This window comes from Manis pentadactyla, chromosome 6, assembly GCF_030020395.1.
Source record: "Manis pentadactyla isolate mManPen7 chromosome 6, mManPen7.hap1, whole genome shotgun sequence".
Lineage (NCBI taxonomy): Eukaryota > Metazoa > Chordata > Mammalia > Pholidota > Manidae > Manis > Manis pentadactyla.
Window position 1 is genome coordinate 7,386,360 of NC_080024.1, and position 20,785 is coordinate 7,407,144.

At 38.7% G+C, this 20,785-nt stretch overlaps 1 protein-coding gene across 5 annotated transcripts in view; it reads right to left on the bottom strand.

Moving 5' to 3' along the window:
* Positions 1 to 20,785, bottom strand: part of DIS3L2 (DIS3 like 3'-5' exoribonuclease 2) — a 372,410-nt gene that overhangs the window by 285,203 nt on the left and 66,422 nt on the right. For all 5 annotated transcript variants that reach the window (XR_005030205.2, XM_057503433.1, XM_036912160.2 and 2 more), the window contains one exon: positions 15,477 to 15,578. Coding sequence is in view for 4 of the 5 variants with exons in the window: in XM_057503433.1 (XP_057359416.1) it covers positions 15,477 to 15,578 (102 nt within the window). In the remaining variant the exon portion in view is untranslated. The remainder of the gene's footprint in view (positions 1 to 15,476; positions 15,579 to 20,785) is intronic.

The window sequence follows — 20,785 nt, forward strand, 5'->3', positions numbered from 1 at the left end:
TTATTCAAACATAAGAAGAAAACAAATCCTACCATTTGCAACAACATGGATGGAACTGTGGGTATTATGCTCAGTGAAATAAGCCAGGCTGAGAAAGACAAGTACCAAATAATTTCCCTCATTTGTGGAGTGCAACAAGAAAGTAAAACTGAAGGAACAAAACAGCCGCAGACACACAGACTCCAAGAAGATACTAGCAGTTACCAAAGGGAAGAGGACTGGGAGGGTCGGTGGGGAGTGAGGGAGAAGGGGATTGACAGGCATTATGTTTGGTGCACATGGTGTGTCTGGGGGTCACAGGGAAGACAGTGTAGCACAGAGAAGACAGGCAGTGACTGTGGCATCTTACTATGCTGATGGACAGTGACTGCAATGGGGTATGGGGGTGACTTGATAATATGGGTGACTGTGGTAACCACAATGTTTTTCATGTGAAACCTTCAAAAGAATGTATATCAATGATACCTTAATAATAAAAAAGATGTTCTCCACAGTATTATTTCAAAAAAAAAAAAGTATAAACAACTGAATTGTCCTGTATACATAGGAAAGTTACTTAAAATAAAAAACATCCATTTGGTGAAAAATAATGCAGCAATTAAAAGTGATGATTTATTCAAACACTTATTGAGTGCATCAATGTGTCTGAAAAACCCTAGTGATAAGCTACAATAATGTTTAAAGCATGTAAAGAGCTCACAATACTATACTATATAAATATATAATATGATCACATATTCATTGTATATAGGCATTTTGAAAAGTAGGTAACAATGACACAAAATGCTAAGAGGACAGTAGTACTTGTGTTGGGTGATGAGGCTGATCTACATCCTACACTGTATTCACTAACATACTATTTCAACAACAACAGTAATAATTATAAACAACCTCCTTCAACAATAGCAAGAAAAACAACCTGGGCACCTACAACTCTTATTAAGTGCTCACAGTATTTTTTAAAAGGGAACTTCTGATGCTTCTGGAAGTAACTCAAAAAACACTGCTAATAGCAAGGACCATCAATTCACACGTAAGTGACAGAGGGGTGCCACCTAGAATGTCCAATTAGAATTGTCCAATTTATTAGAATGTTAATAAAATGGGCTAAATACCAAAGAACACAGATCATTTCAGGACCAACGTTGTGTATATATTTCTAAGACTATTTCCTTTTGGATCAGAAAAGTTTGGGGACAGTGTATTTTAGTCATATACGTTACAAAAATCATTTTTGTTAAACATGGAGTCACTACAGGACCCAAGAGTTGTACTCTTAGGTATATATCCCAAAGAACTGAAAACATGGGTTCACACAAACACTTGTTTGTGAATGTTCATAGCAGAATCATTCATAAAAGTCAAATAGATAATGGGGGTGCCTTATTTATTAAAGAACTCTTGGAAAACCTCAAATATAAACATTTGAACAATTTCAGACTGCTTTTGTTTAAATTTGCTTCTTCTAATTCTTTACCCTCTTAGCTATATTCTTCTTTTTCTTTCTAATCCCATCTGTTGCAATAGCACATGATATATAATAGCATTAGGCACAGGGCAAAATAATAATGCTCAGGCTATTAGGAGCTGTTTAATACTGGACTATTTATTTCAAGATACAAAATTCTGAATGTTGAAATAACTTTTCAATATTCTATAAATTTACTTTTCAAAAAGACTTTATAACATGCTACAAGCTACTAAAAGCAAGTCTCAAACAGTGTTAGGAAAAAAGATAAAGAGCCTGCATCATAATAAACATGTATTAATAAAAAAAATGCATGAAACTGGAGACTAATAACAAATGACACGACTGTTGAACTTAATAGAAAATTATCTCCTACCAATGGGGGAGGAGGCAGGTTACAGAACACTTACTGGAATAAAAACAACTCATGATATAGATTGGTATCTTTTTTTTCAATAAACTAATTAGTAGGTTTTTTCCCACTACAGGTATAAGAATAATCTCTCTATCCTTCATCTGCTATAGTTAATTAGGGAAGGAATGTAGGGGGAGATATCAGAGTCTAATTCCACTAAAACAAGAAAATCATTACTTCAAATCCCTGAAGCCCCAACAAATTACACTGCACTCATGACTCTCCCAGAATCAGCTATGCCATATACGTGTGCCTCCTTTCTCTATAGCACCAAAGCAATTTTTATTTTAAAAGAATAGAAGAGTTAATTATTTAATTAGCCTCCATCAGTGCTTCTCAAAATTTAATGTTTATGCAAATCACCTGGAGATTTTGTTAAAATGCACATTCTGAGTCAGTGGGGCTCAGGGTACAGCCTGAGATTCTGCAATTTTGCTCATACCCAGACCACACTTTGAGTTGCAAGAATCCAGATTATCCCAAAAGAAATACCACATCCAACACCAAGTACGTACTGGAGAGGACAGACAGAAGGCCCAAAGCAATATACCCAGCTGCCCACTGTCAAAATCTTATCCCAAAGGATCTGAGACTGCAGTTTTATAGGCAGAAGATATTCCATCACAGTGCATTACAAACAAGGAGACCTCACTACACCGATGGTCCCAGGAAAAGCCTTTGCCAGTACTCAGTGAGCAGGAGCTCCTGGCAAGGCGAACAAGGACTTCTCTCTGGCCACCACTCTTTCCCTTACTGCCACCACTCCAACTACAATAAACAACTTTTAGGATTTAGAACAGGCCAGGCTCTCCTTTCTATTAAGCCTTCTCTTCCCTATTCTTCATGTGGTTAAAACTTACTTTTCATTCAGATTTCACGTCTTTCAGAAATTTCTTGCCAGACAGCATTCTTTGACTCTCCACAGGCTAGCAGGGTACCCCTAATATGCACACCCATAGCCCACCAGGACTTCTCTATCACCACACTCAGCATTCTGCTTTGCTCCACCAGACATTCTCAACCTTGGTTCTCCAAGAAAATTAAGCCCTCATACAGTAAGGCATTCATTAAACATAAAGAATTAACTTTTCTACTCTGCATTATTAAAGTACCATGTTTGGGAAAACTGAGAAAGCTGTCCCTCAAGTCACTTTCTATGTTCTGTCATATAAATGCATACCAGATTCTGCCTATCTTATTCCATACAATATTCCTAAAGTATAGCATGATGCCTGACTCATAATTAAGCACTCAAAAAAAGCTTAATGGAGAAGCTGCCTGAGTGGGCCAGCCCCCCACCTTTGTTGACAGTCTATATTTTAAACCATTTATTTCAATTATTCGTTCTATGTTTCAATCTACTAGAAATCACCTTGGTTCCTGACCATGAACTCACTTACAGTTTACAGCCTTAAACTTACCCCTTTAAATTATCCTTGTCACTTGCCTTGAGGACTGACCTTTTAGTTGACCTACTACTGTCCTTTTCTACTACATGCTGTAACCCTGACAGTTTTTCCACTGATACAAAAGGGGTTGGTTCAGCACTTAAAATGGACTGAGTATATAAATCAAGTATAAAAAGCAAATGAATATTCATATTTGACCTGATTGTTTATAGTTCATAATGCGTGATCAAAACCGAAAGTTTCTGTGATGACTGCCCTTGCACTGTTCACCATGTAAGAACTTATTCACTATGTAAGAATTTGTTCACCATGTAAGAACTTGTTTGTTATGCTTCAGAAGATTGGAGACTGTTGAGAATTAGACTTGGGGTTGATTAATGATTGTGCATTGAGTCCCCTATACAGAATTTTATTGTTGTTAACAACCATTTGATCAATAAATATGAGAGATGCCCTCTCAAAACAAAAAAAAACCGACTGAGTGAAGAACTGCTTATCTTCTCTTTGACCATTGCAAGCACCAAGTCATGCTAACCACTGCTTAAATAAAGGGCAAAAAGAAGGGCAGAGCCCAGCGGGCACTGTGTGACAAACCAAATGAAGCCGGGACAGTAAAGAGAATGCACATCAGCAAGTTAGGACAGTTGTGCTCCCCATTCAATCTGCCCTGCTTCCGGAAAATACTAACTTAGACCTTATTCTGCAGGATCTATTTCTAATCTGATCAAAAAGGATCTAAAATTATGGCAAATGCATGCAGAATTCTTAATAGGCTGCAAGCTTAGTGTTGACATATAATTTATTACAGAGAAAACTCTAAAAAAGCAAAACACAGAATCCAGTCAACTAATTTTCAAGAGCCCACAGAGACTTAGCATTTTAACTCTTTAACATTTTCTGATTGAAAATCATAAGACTCAAGAAATACAAGCTTGAATCACTGAAATTGAGTCAAAATAGGAAGACCTTTCCCAAAGCAGATGTTATACTGTATAAGGACAGTCTATGTACGGGCTCGTGTGGTTGTTCGGTAAGGCAGGAGGAGCACAGCCCTTCTGGAGATCCTTCTGGACCCCTTCTAGCACAAGGGTCAGCAAACTACAGCTCATAGGCCAAGACCAGATGCTTTTGTAAATGAAGTTTTACTATAACCATAGCTACTTTCATGCTACAAGGGCAGAGCTGACAGAATGGTATGGCCCACAAAAGCCTAAGTCATTTACTATCTGGTCTTTTACAAAAAAGATTTGCTGACTCCTGCTTTAGAAGGTGCTCCCCAAAATCACCTTAGGGACATCTCCCTTGTCCTGGTTAATTGCCCTCAGGGCATTTGCTCCTAAACCCTGACCTGGCTTTCTCTGGAGCACATCCCTGTTTCTACCCACAGTTCTGTGCACTGCATTATCAGTTCACTCTCTTACCAGCCAGTCCCAACCTCCTGTAGCTTTAAATCTACCTCATTCTCATATTCTATCCTGTTTTCAAATTCTAACTTTTGATCTATGTTGTGATTCTACTAGTTAAATTTTAAACAATTTGGTATATTTCAGGAATATTTTCACAAAGATAGACTACTTGGGCAAGATACTATCTCAAGCTCTGCCTCTAGGAAACCCAACTTAAGATACTGTAAGTAAAGTTTCTCTCATATCAAAACAATAGTAACCAGCACCTTTCTGTCTCTTATTCTTGAATCATTACCCTTTCTTAGCTTCCTTCGAGCACACCTTCTCTTATGATGGTTTGATTCTATCTCCTCTACCCCACTAAAACTGCTCTGATCAGAGCCATAGATGGCTCCATATTGAGTAAATCTAACTTCTCATAAAATTTCTCATTGAATCTACCAGCAACAGAGAGAGGCCCTATTGACCACTTCCTCCTCCTTCAAATGCTCCCTATCTTGACTTCTGCCATAACATTCTTTACTGGTTTTCCTCCTTCCAGTAAAGCCAACACTTCTAGAATGCTCTACTAGTATACTGTACTTCCTCTCCATACCCATTAAGTGTTGGTGTTCCTCAGGCTCCATCCTCAATGGTCTTCTCTCTCCATAAAAAGATCCCCAGGCCAATTTATTCAAATGCCATTGAGGCTGCACATATCTCTACCTCTAGCCAAAACCTCACTCCTGAGCCCCCATCCTAACAGCTAACTGCCTTCTAGCTTTACCTATATATCAACAGCATCTCAAATTCAACATGTCCACACGAACTCATCATCTTATGCTGCCCCTGCTCCCTTTCCTATCTTGGCAAATAGTAGGAGAAATGTAGGAGTCATCTAGCTTCTTCCTTCTCCCTTAATTCCTACATCCACTCACCGTGCTGTAGCTTATTAAACAGTCTTACATTTATCTCCTTGCAATTCATACCATTCTAACTCTTACCGTCTCTCACTAAGACTCTCCTAAATAATTTTTTTGTCAGTTTCCCTCCAATTTTGCCCTTTAAATCCTCCTCCTTACCACCAGAATATTTTACTATGCAAATCGGACTATGTCACCCCGCCTGAAAATCCTTCCCCAGGAACTATGATAACACCTGAGGACATTTCATGTGACTCCCCTCACCTGCCATCTACCAACCTGGCCTCATCTTCTGCCACTTTATAGCCCTACCTTGTGCTTTAAGTTCCAAAACACTAAAATGTCACTAAATACCATGTTCCTCTCCCTAGTTGCCTAAATTCCTAATACAGTTATGTATATGCCCTAAATCATTACTAGTTTCTATAAAACATGGGATAAGATATATCTATTGAAATTTTTTAAATAAAAAAATGAAAACTTTAACAATAGCAAGGAACAATATCACAATACCACTATTACTGATAAACCCTTTGTGGCTTATAAATATTACTGCATAAATGCCACAGCACTTCCTTAAAACATAACTTCCTTGCCCTTCACATACAAAAACTGTACCATTAACTTAATTCACAGATCAACAAATTTACTTTTATATTATACATTGTACTTTAAGGCAAAAATTATAACTAAGGGTGATCTTAAAGACCATCTAGATCATTTTCAAGTATTTCTGAATTCTTTTTTCATTAGTGGAGATGAATTTGTAGTAAGTGATATAGAAGCTTCGCCTAATCTCCATAATGACCAAGGGCATACACTTTTCAGATGGCTAATAAAGACTGCAATATATATGAATATAATTAATCCGCATGATAGTTGTTGGTGCAGTTCACCAGATATATCCTATTATCCCTACTCACAGACACTCGGTAGGACTACACCTCTCAGCCCTCAATGGTTGAGTAGGGCCAGGTGACTCGTTTTGGCCAATGAGTTATGAGCAGAACCAACGGAGCCACTTCTGGACAAAGGCATTTTAAATGTGGCCTCCCAGGGTTTTGTTTCCTTCTGCCATAGAAAAGGGGATGGCAGCTGTTCCATGCAGCCAGGGCTCTAGAAGGAAGATAATACAAAGCAAAGCCCTAGGTGATCTTGATGGGCAAGGAGCATGAATAAGAAATAAACCATGCCATTCCACAGTATAATTTTATTGACCACACAACTGTCCAGCAATTTACATTATTCAAAGAAATGCATACTGAGACACCAATTTTTTTATGCCTGATGTGAGCAAATGTGATCAGTGGTAAATTCAAGAACTAGGAATAGTAAATTTGAGTTATTAGGTGATCTTGGCTGAACTAAGACTCTCGGTCCACATTTCAAAGAATAATAGTAATATCTAATATTTCTTGAGCACTTAAAATGTGCCAGCATTGCTGTACTTTATCTACATTAACTCATTCCTTACAATGAATGTGAATTTCAATACCATTTAGATGGAGTTAAGGCTATATGAATTAGTTTTCTAGCAAATAATCTTGAAATATTAATTGGGAGTTTGCCAGCACAAATAAGCTACTCTATCCTTAAATGATACTTTCCTTATTTTAGACATTTCAATTTGAATTACAGAGATCTGAAGGCATGTTTAAAACAGGCAAGAACGTGAAGTATTTGATCTCAGAGCTGGCAATAATGAAAAGAAAAGATGATTGTTAAAAATAAGCTTGTGTATATAACAATTCTGAGAAAATCTGATCATGGGTAGGAGACATACCTACCATACTGCTGTGGGTAGAGACTCCAAACACCTGCCCTCCATCAATAAGTACTTCCAAGTCTTTTTTGGGCCTGCCATGCAGTCCAAGAGACCAAACAGTTCTAAGAAATCCTACTTCCACTGGAACTGAGAACAATCCAAAATGATAGTGGTTATATAAGAGACTGGATTAAATATAATCCAATATGATGGGTGCATATTTAAAGAAGAACTTGGAAGACAAAACTTTAAAACAATCACTTGAAGGAAAAGTTAGTTGTCAAAGGAAACAATTTACTGTACTAGACCAATTTCACGTGACCATAAGAAGGTTTGGAACAGCCACTGAAAATTAGGGATTAACTGTGCACTTTGGTTTCTTTTTGTTGTTTGTTTAATTTAGAACAAGAGTAATTACTCGTATCAGCGTTTCCTTTATTCTTCCAAGTTCAAGTTACTTCTTTCTTTCTGTGCCAATCTCCTCCAGAATAGCCATCCATAATTTTATTATTCCCTTGCTGAAGTATTAGTGTCTCTACATAAAAATGTATTTGATCAGTAATTGTATAATAGACACGTTAGAAAACACAGAATCATTGTCCCTGCTTCTCCATCCTCCTTAATTCACGTGTAGACTTTGCTCTGCTGTAGGTGAAATAATCCTGTCCCAAGAGAAATTTAGGTTAAGTTTACCCTATTATTTTCTTCTCTTAATATTCTAATACGGTACCTTACAAATAAGCATATATAAACCCTATTCTCACTGTATCCTCTCACCACAATGCAGTTGTTCAGCAAATACCTGGGGGATAAATATCATTAGCGTTTTCCAGTGGAATCAATATATCAAATCGATGCTAGCTTATCTTACAGTATTTTTAAATATTCAGACAAAAGAACATAGAAGCTAAATTCCAAAGAGTAGAAATTTCACTTGAAATCTACACCTGAGTCTTCAGCTCATGAGCTTCTGTTTCACACTATTTTACCTGATTGAGTCTAATTTTAATAAGCTCTTGTCAGCCTCTTTAATTCTGATTTTCTCTGGCCCACTTAACTACGGCTGCAACAACTGAACTGCTCACCGTAGCTCCCAATCAAGCAAGGTAGGCAATATTTAAACAGCTTTGACTCTTTCTATGGGAGACCTTAGCTTTTAACACACTGCCTAGATCTCCTTTGGTACAACGAAAAAGGCCCAGAATCCTGGCGCTCGGGGTTTGTCTTCTGCTTTGGTTCTTGTTTGCAGTACTGCTCTAGCCAATTCCTTAGCTTGGGGATAAAATTTTATCCTTGACTCCCAGCCCAGTGGCTACATCAACAAGTCTGCTTGTAATAGCACAGTCCCACATCTCTAGACTTAGAACCCTGTCCCAAAGTTCCAGAAGGACCCACCTCATACATGACAACTGCCTACCTGCCTAACTGTCTTCTGAATACCTGGGCCACATGCCCCTTGAATTGGGGATCAGCTGCCCGATTAGGATAGCAACTGGATCTGTAACTCCTTTGACTCTGTGCCTTGTATAACAGGCTATAGCTCTTATTTGACTTTATAATTGGGTCAGCTCCTTCAGTATCTGATCCATCATCTAGGGCAGACGTCTGGTAAGACTGTGATGCATGCCCAATACCTGCCTTCATAATACTCAGAGAAGCTATCATGTCTCTCTAGTCTTAAGATTCAGCCACTAGAATTCTAATTATACTAGGCCTTTGGTCATTTCAATTGATAGTCATCTTCTTTATTCATAATGGCAACTAAAGATAGTACTTAATGCTAAATCATACTTTCTGGATTTATGCTGATTTTTATGATACCTGACAACATCTATCTACAGATACAATAACTCTCTTCTTTATATCTCTGGGAAAACCATAGCAATGAAATCATGAAATAAGGAGATGTGAATCTGAATCCCAATTCTGTCATTCCCTAATTATATGTTCCCTAAATAAGTAAGATGTTTAAACTAAGCCTCAATTTTCTCATTCACAAAAGTGGGGTAGAGATAACAGCAGACTAAATAATTGTATGAGGCACTACATATAGCTTCTGGTACACAGTGAGCACTAAAAAGTTAGCAATCATCCAACATCCATAGGGTTTATATATGCTTATTTGTAAGGCACCATATTAGAATATTAAGAGAAGAAAATAATAGGGTAAACTTATTACAGTTAGCAAAAAAGATGAAGGACAAGATTGTTCAATGGTTATGGGAGATGAATTTGATGGAAGAAAGGAAAGGAAAAGAAAAGAGGAGAGAAGAAAGGTGAAAAGAGGGGAGGGAATGGAAAGGACAGGAAAGGAAAAGAAAATGGAAGCAACAGGGTAGAGATCAAATAAGTGACAACTATTAGAGTTTACAGAGCAAAGAGCAATATTCTGTGAGCCTCTGTAAAGGGGGCCAGGGACATTGTTCCCCTGCTTTTGCTAGTGTCTGGGAGAGTTGGTTGAGTGGCGGTAGCACTTAGCCAATGGCATGGCAGTAAGAGAGAGCCTTACCCCCATACGTTCCTCCCTGAAAGTAGAAATTTTCACAATCCTCTCTTGCCAAATGTTTCTCAGATCAAATCATTCTCATCCTAAAATTAAACAAAACTTCTCTCCTCCATTCTCATCCCCTAAGCCTTCATTTAAATGTAACCTCCTCTATGAAACATTCCTCAGTTCTCTCAGATAGAGTTTGGTGCTCCCTTAACAACATGTATCTCTCTTTCTATCCTGCAAACTATACTACAATTGTTCCCATCCCCTTGCCATCTGACCTAGAAGCTCCTCAAGAGCAAAGCCTGTGACCTAGTCGAGTCTGTACCTCCAGCATCTAGCACAGGGCAGGATGGGTAGAAGATTAGAAGCCACCGGGTACCCTGTACTGCTCCAGGCAGAATCGTCTGGATGAATGGCTCCTAACCATTTGGGGGACATGTCCCCCCTCTTTGAAAAACTAAGGAAAGTCACAGACTAGAAAAATACATATACAACACACTCACTCAAAAAAGAAGAGCAGTAAGTTAAAAATCAAGAGATCTGGATTCTATTTTCTCAGATCAATGATTTGATCTGAGAAAAAATGATTTGATCTGGAAGAGATCTAGTTCTTCCAAAAACTCCAAGTTCTCAAACAAGTCAATTAATTTCCCAACTGACAAAATGATGAAACTATCATTTGCCCCTCAACTATCCTTTATTAGTTGTCTGTTCTAAAAAATACATCTATATACTAAAAATCTGGAACATTTCTGAAATTAAAATTGTTATATAAGAGATTATTTTTATTATTGCCTCACAGCTTGATACTTTCACAGCTATCTATTTTGCCAAAAAACATGCTGTGAAATAAATTGACTATTTACTCTTACAGCTAAAAGAACTGTTGTTTTTTCTAAAACCCAAAGGCCCTGTAGTTTACATACCCAAGAGGGGTAGGCACAACAAGTATTAAGAAGCCAAGATGAACAATCCAATTAATTCACATTTGCTCACACCACTGCCTACAGATTCCTTGCATAACAATATGCTTTTGTACTAACAAACCTGCAATACAATTGGCCAGTATGCTTTGGGATGTTTATATTCTACATGTCAGGGATTCTTGATGACAGTCTGAATATTCTCTTCTTTCTAATTTGACCCTGTCACCAACAACTGTCATAGGTGGACTACAGCCAAAAGAAAGCCCCTCTTCAGAATGGGGAACTGTGAAATACTCTAACTAATGAGGCCTAAAAGACATAGCTAATGGGCTGATTTTAATATAAAAAGCAATTGTCAGGCAGCCACTGTGAAGATGCTTAGGGAGCTCCACAGAAACAGAACAAGTAAGAAACCCTGGGCCATTCTATTCATTTCAAATCTTCTGGAAGCTGAAGGAGGCCTATGTATACACCAAGGCTGTCCCTTTGTCATTTCCCCTACTCCACTCCTACTCTAACTCAAAGGGTAATGTCCTCCCTGCCAGTCTAGGCCTTTCTCTCTGTATCCATGCTGATACCTGCTCCTGCTCAAGAGGATGTCATCACTAAAGAAAGGCCCAGAAGCCAGTCTATTAGGGAGGTTTTGTGGCTAAGCCACAACTGTTACGGTTCATATTTCTCACTCAACATCTTTCTGCCAACTGGAGCTCAGATCCAGGGTCCAGAGAGTTAATCCCCAGGCTCCCTAGCTGGTCCATTCTTTTTTTCCCTCCTGACTCACATATTATAGTCTTTTGTTACTCAAAATGTGGTTCCCAAATGAGCAGCATCAATGCTGACTGGGAACTTATTAGAAATGCACAATTTTGGGCACCACTTCAGATCTGCTGAATTAGAAGTTATATTTTAATGAAATCTCCAGGTCAATTATTTGCAGGTAAGGGACAAGCACTGGTCTCAGTTCTAACGAAGGATCCCCACACCCATCTTTCAGCTTTGCTCTGCAAACCTCCACCATGAATGTTATCTTCTTTCCAGACTCCTGAATTCCATCTGGCCTTCTAAGCCCCTCTATTTCCCTCTGCCCATCTGTCCGGAAACCCCAGGGCTGCCCTTTCTCACACAGGACAGTGACCACCATGATTCATGATGAAGTACCTGGCTCACCTGCCTGTACTTCTGAAGGCAGCCTCCAAAACCAAAAGGGCTCTGAAGCTCCTCTGATCCATGCTGATTTACAAGTCTTAGGCACTAGTAAGAAAAGAGTCAGAAGCTTTTTTACAATTAAGCTCTAGCACCATTTCTGAAGTCCCACCCAGCATCTAGCACCTAAGATTTAAGAACTCAGCCTATTTCCCTTTGACTTGAAAGATGCCCCAGTCCATTCCAGTCCCTGGAATGTTTCTCTCCACAAGATTGGCTATTGAAGAAATTCAGACTGGACAAAACCAGAAGAAAAATACAAAGATCTTTTGCATTTTAAGAAGTTTACTGTTGACTGGGAAATAGTTTTTACACTGTAGGGAAATGCAGAAATAATACATAAGGAACATTATAAATTACAGCCAACAGGCTTTCATCAAAAGTTCCTGACTCTACCCTCTTTGAATTTGGCTTCCTACTCTTACTTCTGAGAGTAGATTTCACTCAACATGTTCCTCTTCCTTTCTTAAAGGCTAAAGGCATTCTGACTCCTTCCATGAAGTTTCTTCTTGCCAGAAGATAGGCCTGAAGTAGTAAACAAAGTAAGTCAAAAAATGCTTTCCTACATTAGAGCAGGCCATATGGACTCTGAGAGCCTGAGTTTGGTGACACCCATTTACCTGGACCTCTGTTCTCTACACCCTCAGAATGCATCAGCTTTTTCTCTAAACCAGACACAGTTGAAATTTTAACTATCATGGCGTATACATACGAGAGCAAAGGCTTCTCTTCAGTCTCCTTAGCTGACCTCTAAAGAGGCCCTCATACTGTCCTATAAATGCTGGCTTGCCCAAGAACTGAGCATGCAGCCTTCTCTTTTTAGCTACATTCTCTAAGTAACTTCATCCACTAATGTGGCTTCAACCCTACATATGCTGCTGACGCCCAAATTTACAAATCAAGCTTCAATCTCTCCTTGGAGCTCCAGACTCATTTGTCCAAACATCTTGTGTTTATTTGTTCATTTTCAGTATTTTTATGGCTTTATTGAAGTATAACTGACATACAATAAACTACATATATTTAAAGTACACAAATTAATTGGCCTTGACATACATATAATTATGAAACTATCCCATAAAGATAATAAGCATCCATCGCCTCCAAAAGTTTCCAGGGGGACCCTTGGTAATCCACCTCTCCTATTCCCATCCTAGACAACCCAATGACCTGCCTTTTGTCACTATAAACCAGTTTGAATTTTCTAGCATTTTATACAAATGGAATCATAGAGTGTGTATTCTTTTCTGCCTAGCTTCTCTCATCCATCATAGTTATTTTGAGATTCATCATGTTGCTGCATGTATCAATAGTTCATTGATTCCTTCTTAACTGCTGAGTTGCGTTTCATTCAAGGATACACCAAAATTGGTTTACATGCTGATGGACATTTAAGTTGCTTCCAGTTTCAATTTATTACTAAAAAAAGCTGCTATGAATATTCATAGGTAAATCTTTATGTGAACAAATGCTTTCATTTCTCTAAGGCAAATATCCAGGAATGGAATGGCTGGGTCATGTGTTAGTATATGCTTAACTTCTTAAGAAACTGCCAGATTGTTTTCCAAATGACTGTACCATTTTAGATCCCCATGAGCAGTATGAGAGTTCCAGTTGTTCCGTAACCTCATCAACATTGCTTATGGTCAGTCTTTTTAACTTTAGCCATTCTAGTGGTTTTATAGTAGTATTTTGTGTAATAGTATCTTCTGCTTTTAATTTGTATTTCCTTAGTGACTAATTGTGTTAAGTATGCTATTTGCATATACCATATATCTGATACAGTAAATTATCTGTTCAAATCTTTAATACAGTTTCTAATTGGGTTGTTTGCTTATCTATGACTTATAAGAGTTCCTTATACCCTAGACAAACATTTTGTAAATATTTTCTACAGTCTGAGGTTTGCCTTTTCATTTTTGTAACAGTGTCTACTGAAGAACAAAAGTTTACGATTTTGATGAAGTCAAATTTAGTGATTTTTTCTTTTATGTTTCATGTATTTTACATTATATTTAAGAAATATTTGCCAAATCTAAGGTCACTAAAATTTTCTCCTCTATTTTCTTCTAGAATATTTATACTCTTTACACAAACATTCAGATCTGTGATCCACTTCAAGTTAATTTCTGTATATGGTACAAGGTAAGGGTCAAAGTTCACTATTTATTAAATGGCTACACAATTGAAACAGCACATTTGTTGAAAAGATAACCTTTCTCCATGGAATTACCTTTTAGAAAATCAATTAATCACATATGTATGGGTCTATTTCTGGATTCTCTATTGCTTCACTGGTCTCTATGTCCATCTTGATAATACCACTCTGTCTTGACTACCAGAGCTTTATAATAAGCCTTGAAATCAGGTAGCATATATCTTCCAACTTTGTTCTTCTTTATTTTGGCTATTCTTGGTCTTTTGTGATTCCATATCTTAAAATGAGTTTGTTAATTTCTGAAATGAAGCCTGCTAGGATTTTGTTTGGGATTGGGCTTAGTCTCTAGATTAATTTGAGTACAATTGGTCTATCTACTCTCAACCCTTAAGTCAAAGGAAGACACCATCTTTCTTGTCCCTTCTTTGGCTCATCTGCACTACAATGTAGCCTCTTTACTCCCTCAAATGACTTCTAGGAATACTTTCCTTGGTTGACCAGGCCCTAATGTACTCCTCTTGTCTTCTAAGACCTGTTCAACATGTACTATATGATGCTTTCAAGGAAAGGAAGTGACCCAAGTTAATCTATATTCTAGAACTTGGAGCCAACCCTTAGCAGTGCTTTCAAGGAATCAAGGGAGGAGACTATTCAGCAAGAATATGTGAAGACTGTGATCATTCACTATAGCACGGAGAAGACAAGTAGTGACTCTATAGTGTCTTACTATGCTGATGGACACTGACTGCAATGGGGTGTGTGTGAGGGTACTTGATAATATGGGTGAATGTTATAATCACAATGTTGCTCATGTGAAACCTTCATAAGACTGTTTATCAATGATACCTTAATAAAAAAAGAGTCTATTTTTGTCTGCCAAGGGAAGCCCAGTCACCAAATTTGATTCTACAAAACTAGGTATGCGTTGCCTACATTTTCCACTGGTGGCAGCAAGAATATGTGAAGACTGTGATCATGTCCACGGCCTTGTCTTTCCAGTTCTCCCAGCATTAAATGTGGGGAAATAATCATATCAAGTTTGAATGTACCCTAGAAACATTTTTTCTATCCTAAAAATTACCAGAAACCAATGCAAGGCATGTGACAGGGAAGACAGGTCACAGGGGACAGAGCAAGGAGAACAACTCAAATTATTAGATATCTGCCCACCAGATGCTTCTAAGCCCCAAGCATTCCGTGGCTTGTCTCTGAGGCAACCACAGAGCCTTTCAGGTCTGTGACTGCTTCAGTTGATGATGCCTCACTGATGCACCATGGAATGCAAAAGGCCCTGAGAAGTTTACAATTTAAAAAGGAAAGTTTAACTCACCTTCCACTGTTCCTCTGGAAGCAGCTTCACAACCACTAGATCTCCATTCAAGGATCTATTACGAGCAACAACCCCATCAATAAAAATGTCTCGATCACCATCCTAGGTTGGAGATAAAAATAAAATAGTCAGCTTAGAAAGGCTTGGAACCAACTTCCTTGGTTGAAAGTTTTAGACTCTACAATCTGACCACTGATGTAACAACACTAGTATATAGCCACAAACAGATCTGGGCTCCTAGAGAGAGCTCAGTTTCTTTGGAACTAACAAAAATAGTGATGAGCACCTAAGAGCAGAATGCTAAAAGTCACCAAATAGAAGAATATCTTCAGGCAGGCCAAACAGACAGACAAAAACACATAAGGCAAAAAACTGAGATCACATGCTTCCATAACTGAAATGAGGAAGGAAGAGGTTATCTGTAGTTTGTCCTTTTTTGTTTTAAATAAGATAAAGCATGATGGTACCATACCTTTTCTACAGTAACTCAACTTTTTTTTAACAATCAAGGAAGGGTAAAAAATAGAAGGTTTTCAAGAAAGCAGAAAAACAAAACATATCCCCCAAGAAAAAGCAGCTGATGGCAGGAATAGCAACCAACTCTAGGACTCAGGTTCTCTATAAGGAAACCAGCAAAATCATATTCTCCACCAGGAAGTGGTAGAGAGCATATGGTGATTGTTTTTATGTAGATCTAAGCAGAAGGCAAAGAAAAAGAAAGAGGCTGAACATGAGATGAGATTGGTAATTTGTTCTCATGCTCCCTCCACGTCTCCCATTGACTGAGGACCAGGGTGAACTGCCGAGCATGAACGCGACAAGGTATAATAGATACCTTCAATACTCCGTCATATGCTTACAAACAGTCCATTTTAAGGGGTGCACCCCAGTGAACTCCCCAATTGCCAGAGAATTTCTATTAAGCCAAATTACTTTGGAAAAGCTTTTAAGCGGAAAAGATAGCTAAAGAAACACACACTTTCAGCAGTAAAACTCATGGAGAAACTACATATTTTCAAAATGTTTCATCAACAAACATGCACTCATCCTGCTATCCCTCCAAAAGTTTACACTATATGTTTCTTTTCAAAAGATAAAAGAGAAGTAAAATGTTAATTTTTCTTAAAGGAGGTAATAGCAAACAGGCTTGGAAAGCCACCACTCAAAATTTTCTAATAGAGACACTTAAGATATTAACATTCAATAGACTGAAGGTAATTACTGTGACATTTTAGTTAAAATTAAAATTAGAATTCCAAGATTTTGTTGATTTAAACAATGTGTCAGGGTGGGAGGCTCAAGATGGTGGAGTAGGAAGGCAAAACAGAAACCTCCTCCCACCTGAAAATGACCTGAAAACTGCAGAACAGACCATCTACACCAGGGGAAGAAGAGCAGACCACACAGGAAAGGGTAAAGAGGCAGAGCTGTGATGGAGCGGGATGCAAGCCCTTCCCCACCCCAGTCCACAGGTAGGAGGAAGAGAAGCAGAGCAGGGAGGGGACAGGTGAACAGGAACTCTGCACACCTGGCTCTGGAGATCTGCTCCAGGAACATAAGTCCACACCGCATTGGGTTCTGGTGATTAGCAGGACTAGACACCAGGGACAGTTGGAACACTATGGGAGGCTGAGACACCAGCCACCTGTGGAGGACAGGCATGCTCTGCCGGTCCCACCTAGACCCAACATAGAGGCAGCAGTTTAAAAGACTTGCCAGCAGTGGGAGGGGTGCCAAAGGAGTGAGGGTTGCACAGAGATCTCTCTGCAGGAGAAAAAACAGGTGGACAATGCCTCCCAGCACTTGCTCGGCCCAACAGGCCAAACACTCTCAGGAGCCCCAAAGAGTCCATCTGCCCTGCTGGCAGCTCAGCCCCAAGGTGTCTCCCTGTGCACCACCCATGTACCAGCCCACTCAGCCCAGCAGTATCAGACTTTGCTGCCTAGTGGGCAGAGGGAGACTCTCCCAGCTTTCACAGTCCTATTTCAGCCCAGCTGGGAAGGCATCTGCAAGAACCAGCCCCAAGAGCTCCTTCCTCCCCATGGATGGCCAAGCTGGGTGCTGCTGCCAGGGGCTTCTAGAAGACTTGCTACTGCAGCAGGCAGCCTCCCACTGCATCACGTGCTACCACTGCTCACCTCTGTAGGTGCGTGTCTTCCCCACCGCCCACGTTGAACTGCCCCCACGAACTCATGTGCCCTTCCACCATGGACTTGCTGCTTCAGCATGCATGCGTGCCTTCCCAGCACATGATCACCACCACTGCTATGCACTTTGTCAAGGCTGTGGGCCCCACTGCTGCTGTTGCAGGACCATGCACCCTCCCACTGCCTGGTTCGCTGCCACTGCCAAGTGCCTGCTACCCACCTCACAACTTGCTCTGCAACCAACCCACCCACCCCATTAACCTAACAGCCCAGCCATTGGTGTAGGGAAGGCAGAGGGTGCCCTGCCCATAACGATCCCAGCAGAAACCAGTGCTCTGATCACATAGGCCTGGTTGAGGCAAACCACAAGCCTTGGCAGACTGAGATAAACCACTGCCAGCAGACAGAGAGAAAAGTGACCCTGCCCATTGCCCACCAACAGCAACTGGGGCTTCATAGCAAAGGAGAAGCTGGCACTAGACAGGAAAGAGTCCTGAACTTCTGGGTACCACAGAATGCCTTTTTCATAAAGCCATTATACTCTAGATCAGGAAGCATAGCCGATCCACCTAATACAAAGGAAGACACAGAAACCCTGACAAAATGAGAAGCAGAGGAATATGTTACAAACAAAACTACAGGATAAGACACCAGAAAGAGGTCTAAATGAAACGGAGATCACCAGTCTTCTTGATAAAGATTTCAAAGTAAAAGTCATAATTATGCTCACTCATCTGTAGAAATGTATTAAAGATCTCAGGGAGGACATCAACAAAGAGATACAAGGGCTGAAGACTATAGTAACTGAAATGAAACATAAAATTGAATGAATGAATAACAGATTGCTGCAAGTAGAGGAGACAATCAATGAGATGCAAATTAGAGAAAAGGAACACAATTAAGGTGAAGAGCAGAGAGAAAAAAGGATCTCTAGGAATGAAAGAATGACAAAACAGAGCTGTGTGACCAATCAAAGTGAAACAACATTTGCGTAATAGGGGTACCAGGAGAAGAGAGAGACAAAGGGATAGAAAGTCTCTTCGAGGAAATAATTGTTGAAAACTTCCCCAGTTTAGGGAAGAAAAGAGATACTCAGGTCATGGAAGTGCAGATAGCCTCTAACAAAAGGAACCCCAGGGAAACAACACCAAGACAAATAATAATTAAAATGGCAAAGATAAAAGATAAGAGGAGAGTATTGAAAGCAGCCAGAGAGAAAAAAAAGATTACTTATAAGGGAAACCCCATCAAGCTATCAGCGGACTTCTCAACAGAAACTTTACAGGCCAGAAGGGAGTAGCATGAATTATTTAATGTACTGAAAAAAAAGGACCTTTAACAAAGAATTCTCTACCCAGCAAGATTATCACTTAAATTTGAAGCAGGGATTAAACAATTTCCAGATAAGCAAACACTCAAAGAATTTTTAATAACTAAACCAGCATTACAGGATATGTTAAAGAGACTACTGTAGACAGAAATGTTCTTAAAGCTGAATAGTATTGATTATGACATCTAAAACATAAAGTGTGGAGGGGGAAGAAGAAAAAAAGTACGTTTAGGATGTATTTGAAAGACAGCAGTCAGCAACTTAATATAGACTGTTACATAGTCAGGAACCTTTGGTAACCACAAATCTGAAGCCTATAATAGATACACAAAAAATTAAAAAAGAGAACTCCAACCACAACACTAAAGAAAACCATCAAATAACGAGAAGAGTACAAGAGAGGAAGAAAGAAACAGAGAGGAGCTATAAAAATGAGAAAACAATGAAATGGCAATAAGTACATACCTTCAATAATTACCTTAAATGTAAATGGGCTGAATGCACCAATCAAAAGATACAGAGTGGCAGAATGTATAAAGAAGCAAGACCCATCAATATGCTGCCTACAGGAGACTCATTTCAGATACAAAGACATATAAAGACTAAAAGTGAAGGGATAGAAGAAGATATCTTATGCAAACAATAAGAAGAAAAAAGCAGGAGTAGCAGTACTTCTATCAGAAAAAATAGATTTAAAAACAAAGAAAGTAATAAAAGACAAAGAGGATATTACATAATGATAAAGGGGTCAGTCCAACAAGAGGATACAACCATTATAAATATCTACACACCCAACACAGGCACACCTAAGTAGGTGAAACAAATACTAACAGAATTAAAGGGGGAAATAGATTACAACAGATTCATTGCAGGAGACTTTAACACATCACTCCATTAATAGATCAACCAGACAGACAATAAATAAGGAAACAGAGGCACTGAACAATACATTAGATCAGGTCAACCTAACAGATATCTGCAGAACATTCTACCCAAAAGAAGCAGGATACACATTTTTCTCAAATGTACATGGAACATTCTCTAGAACAGATCATATATGAGGCCACAAAAAGTCTCAACAAATGAAAAAAGATTGAAATTGTATCAAGCAACTTCTCAGACCACAATGATAAGAAACTAGAAATAAATTACAAAAAGGAAACAAAAAAGCCTACAAACATGTGGAGGCTAAACAACATGTTTCTAAATAATCAATGGATCAATAAACAAATTAAAACAGAAATACAGCAACACATGGAGACAAATGAAAACAAAAATACAACAGTCCAATATTTGTGGGACAGTCCAAACTCACTATTAAAGAAAACAGAAAAAGAAGAACAAATGAAACCCAAAGTTAGTAGAAGGAGGGAAATAATATCAGAGCACAAATAAATAATATAGAGAATAAAATAGAAAAAAATTAATGAAACTAAAAGCTGGTTCTTTTGAGAAAATAAATAAAATAGATAAACACCTAGCAGACTTATCAGGAAAAAAAGAGTACACACATTAACAAAATCAGAAACATAAAAGGAACAGTAATAACAGATACCACAGAAATTCAAAGAATTATTAGTGAATACTATGAAAAATTATATGCCAATAAATTGCACAACCTAGAAGAAATTGGACAACTTCTTAGAAAAATACAACTTTCCAAGAATGACCCAGGAAGAAACAGAAAATCTGAACAGACCAATCACCAGGAATTAAAAGGAATTCGTAATAAAAAAAAAAAACTCCCAGAAAGCATAAATTCCAGGACCAGATGGCTTCACAGCTGAATTCCACCAAACATTTAAAGAAGAGCTAACACCCATTCTTCTTAA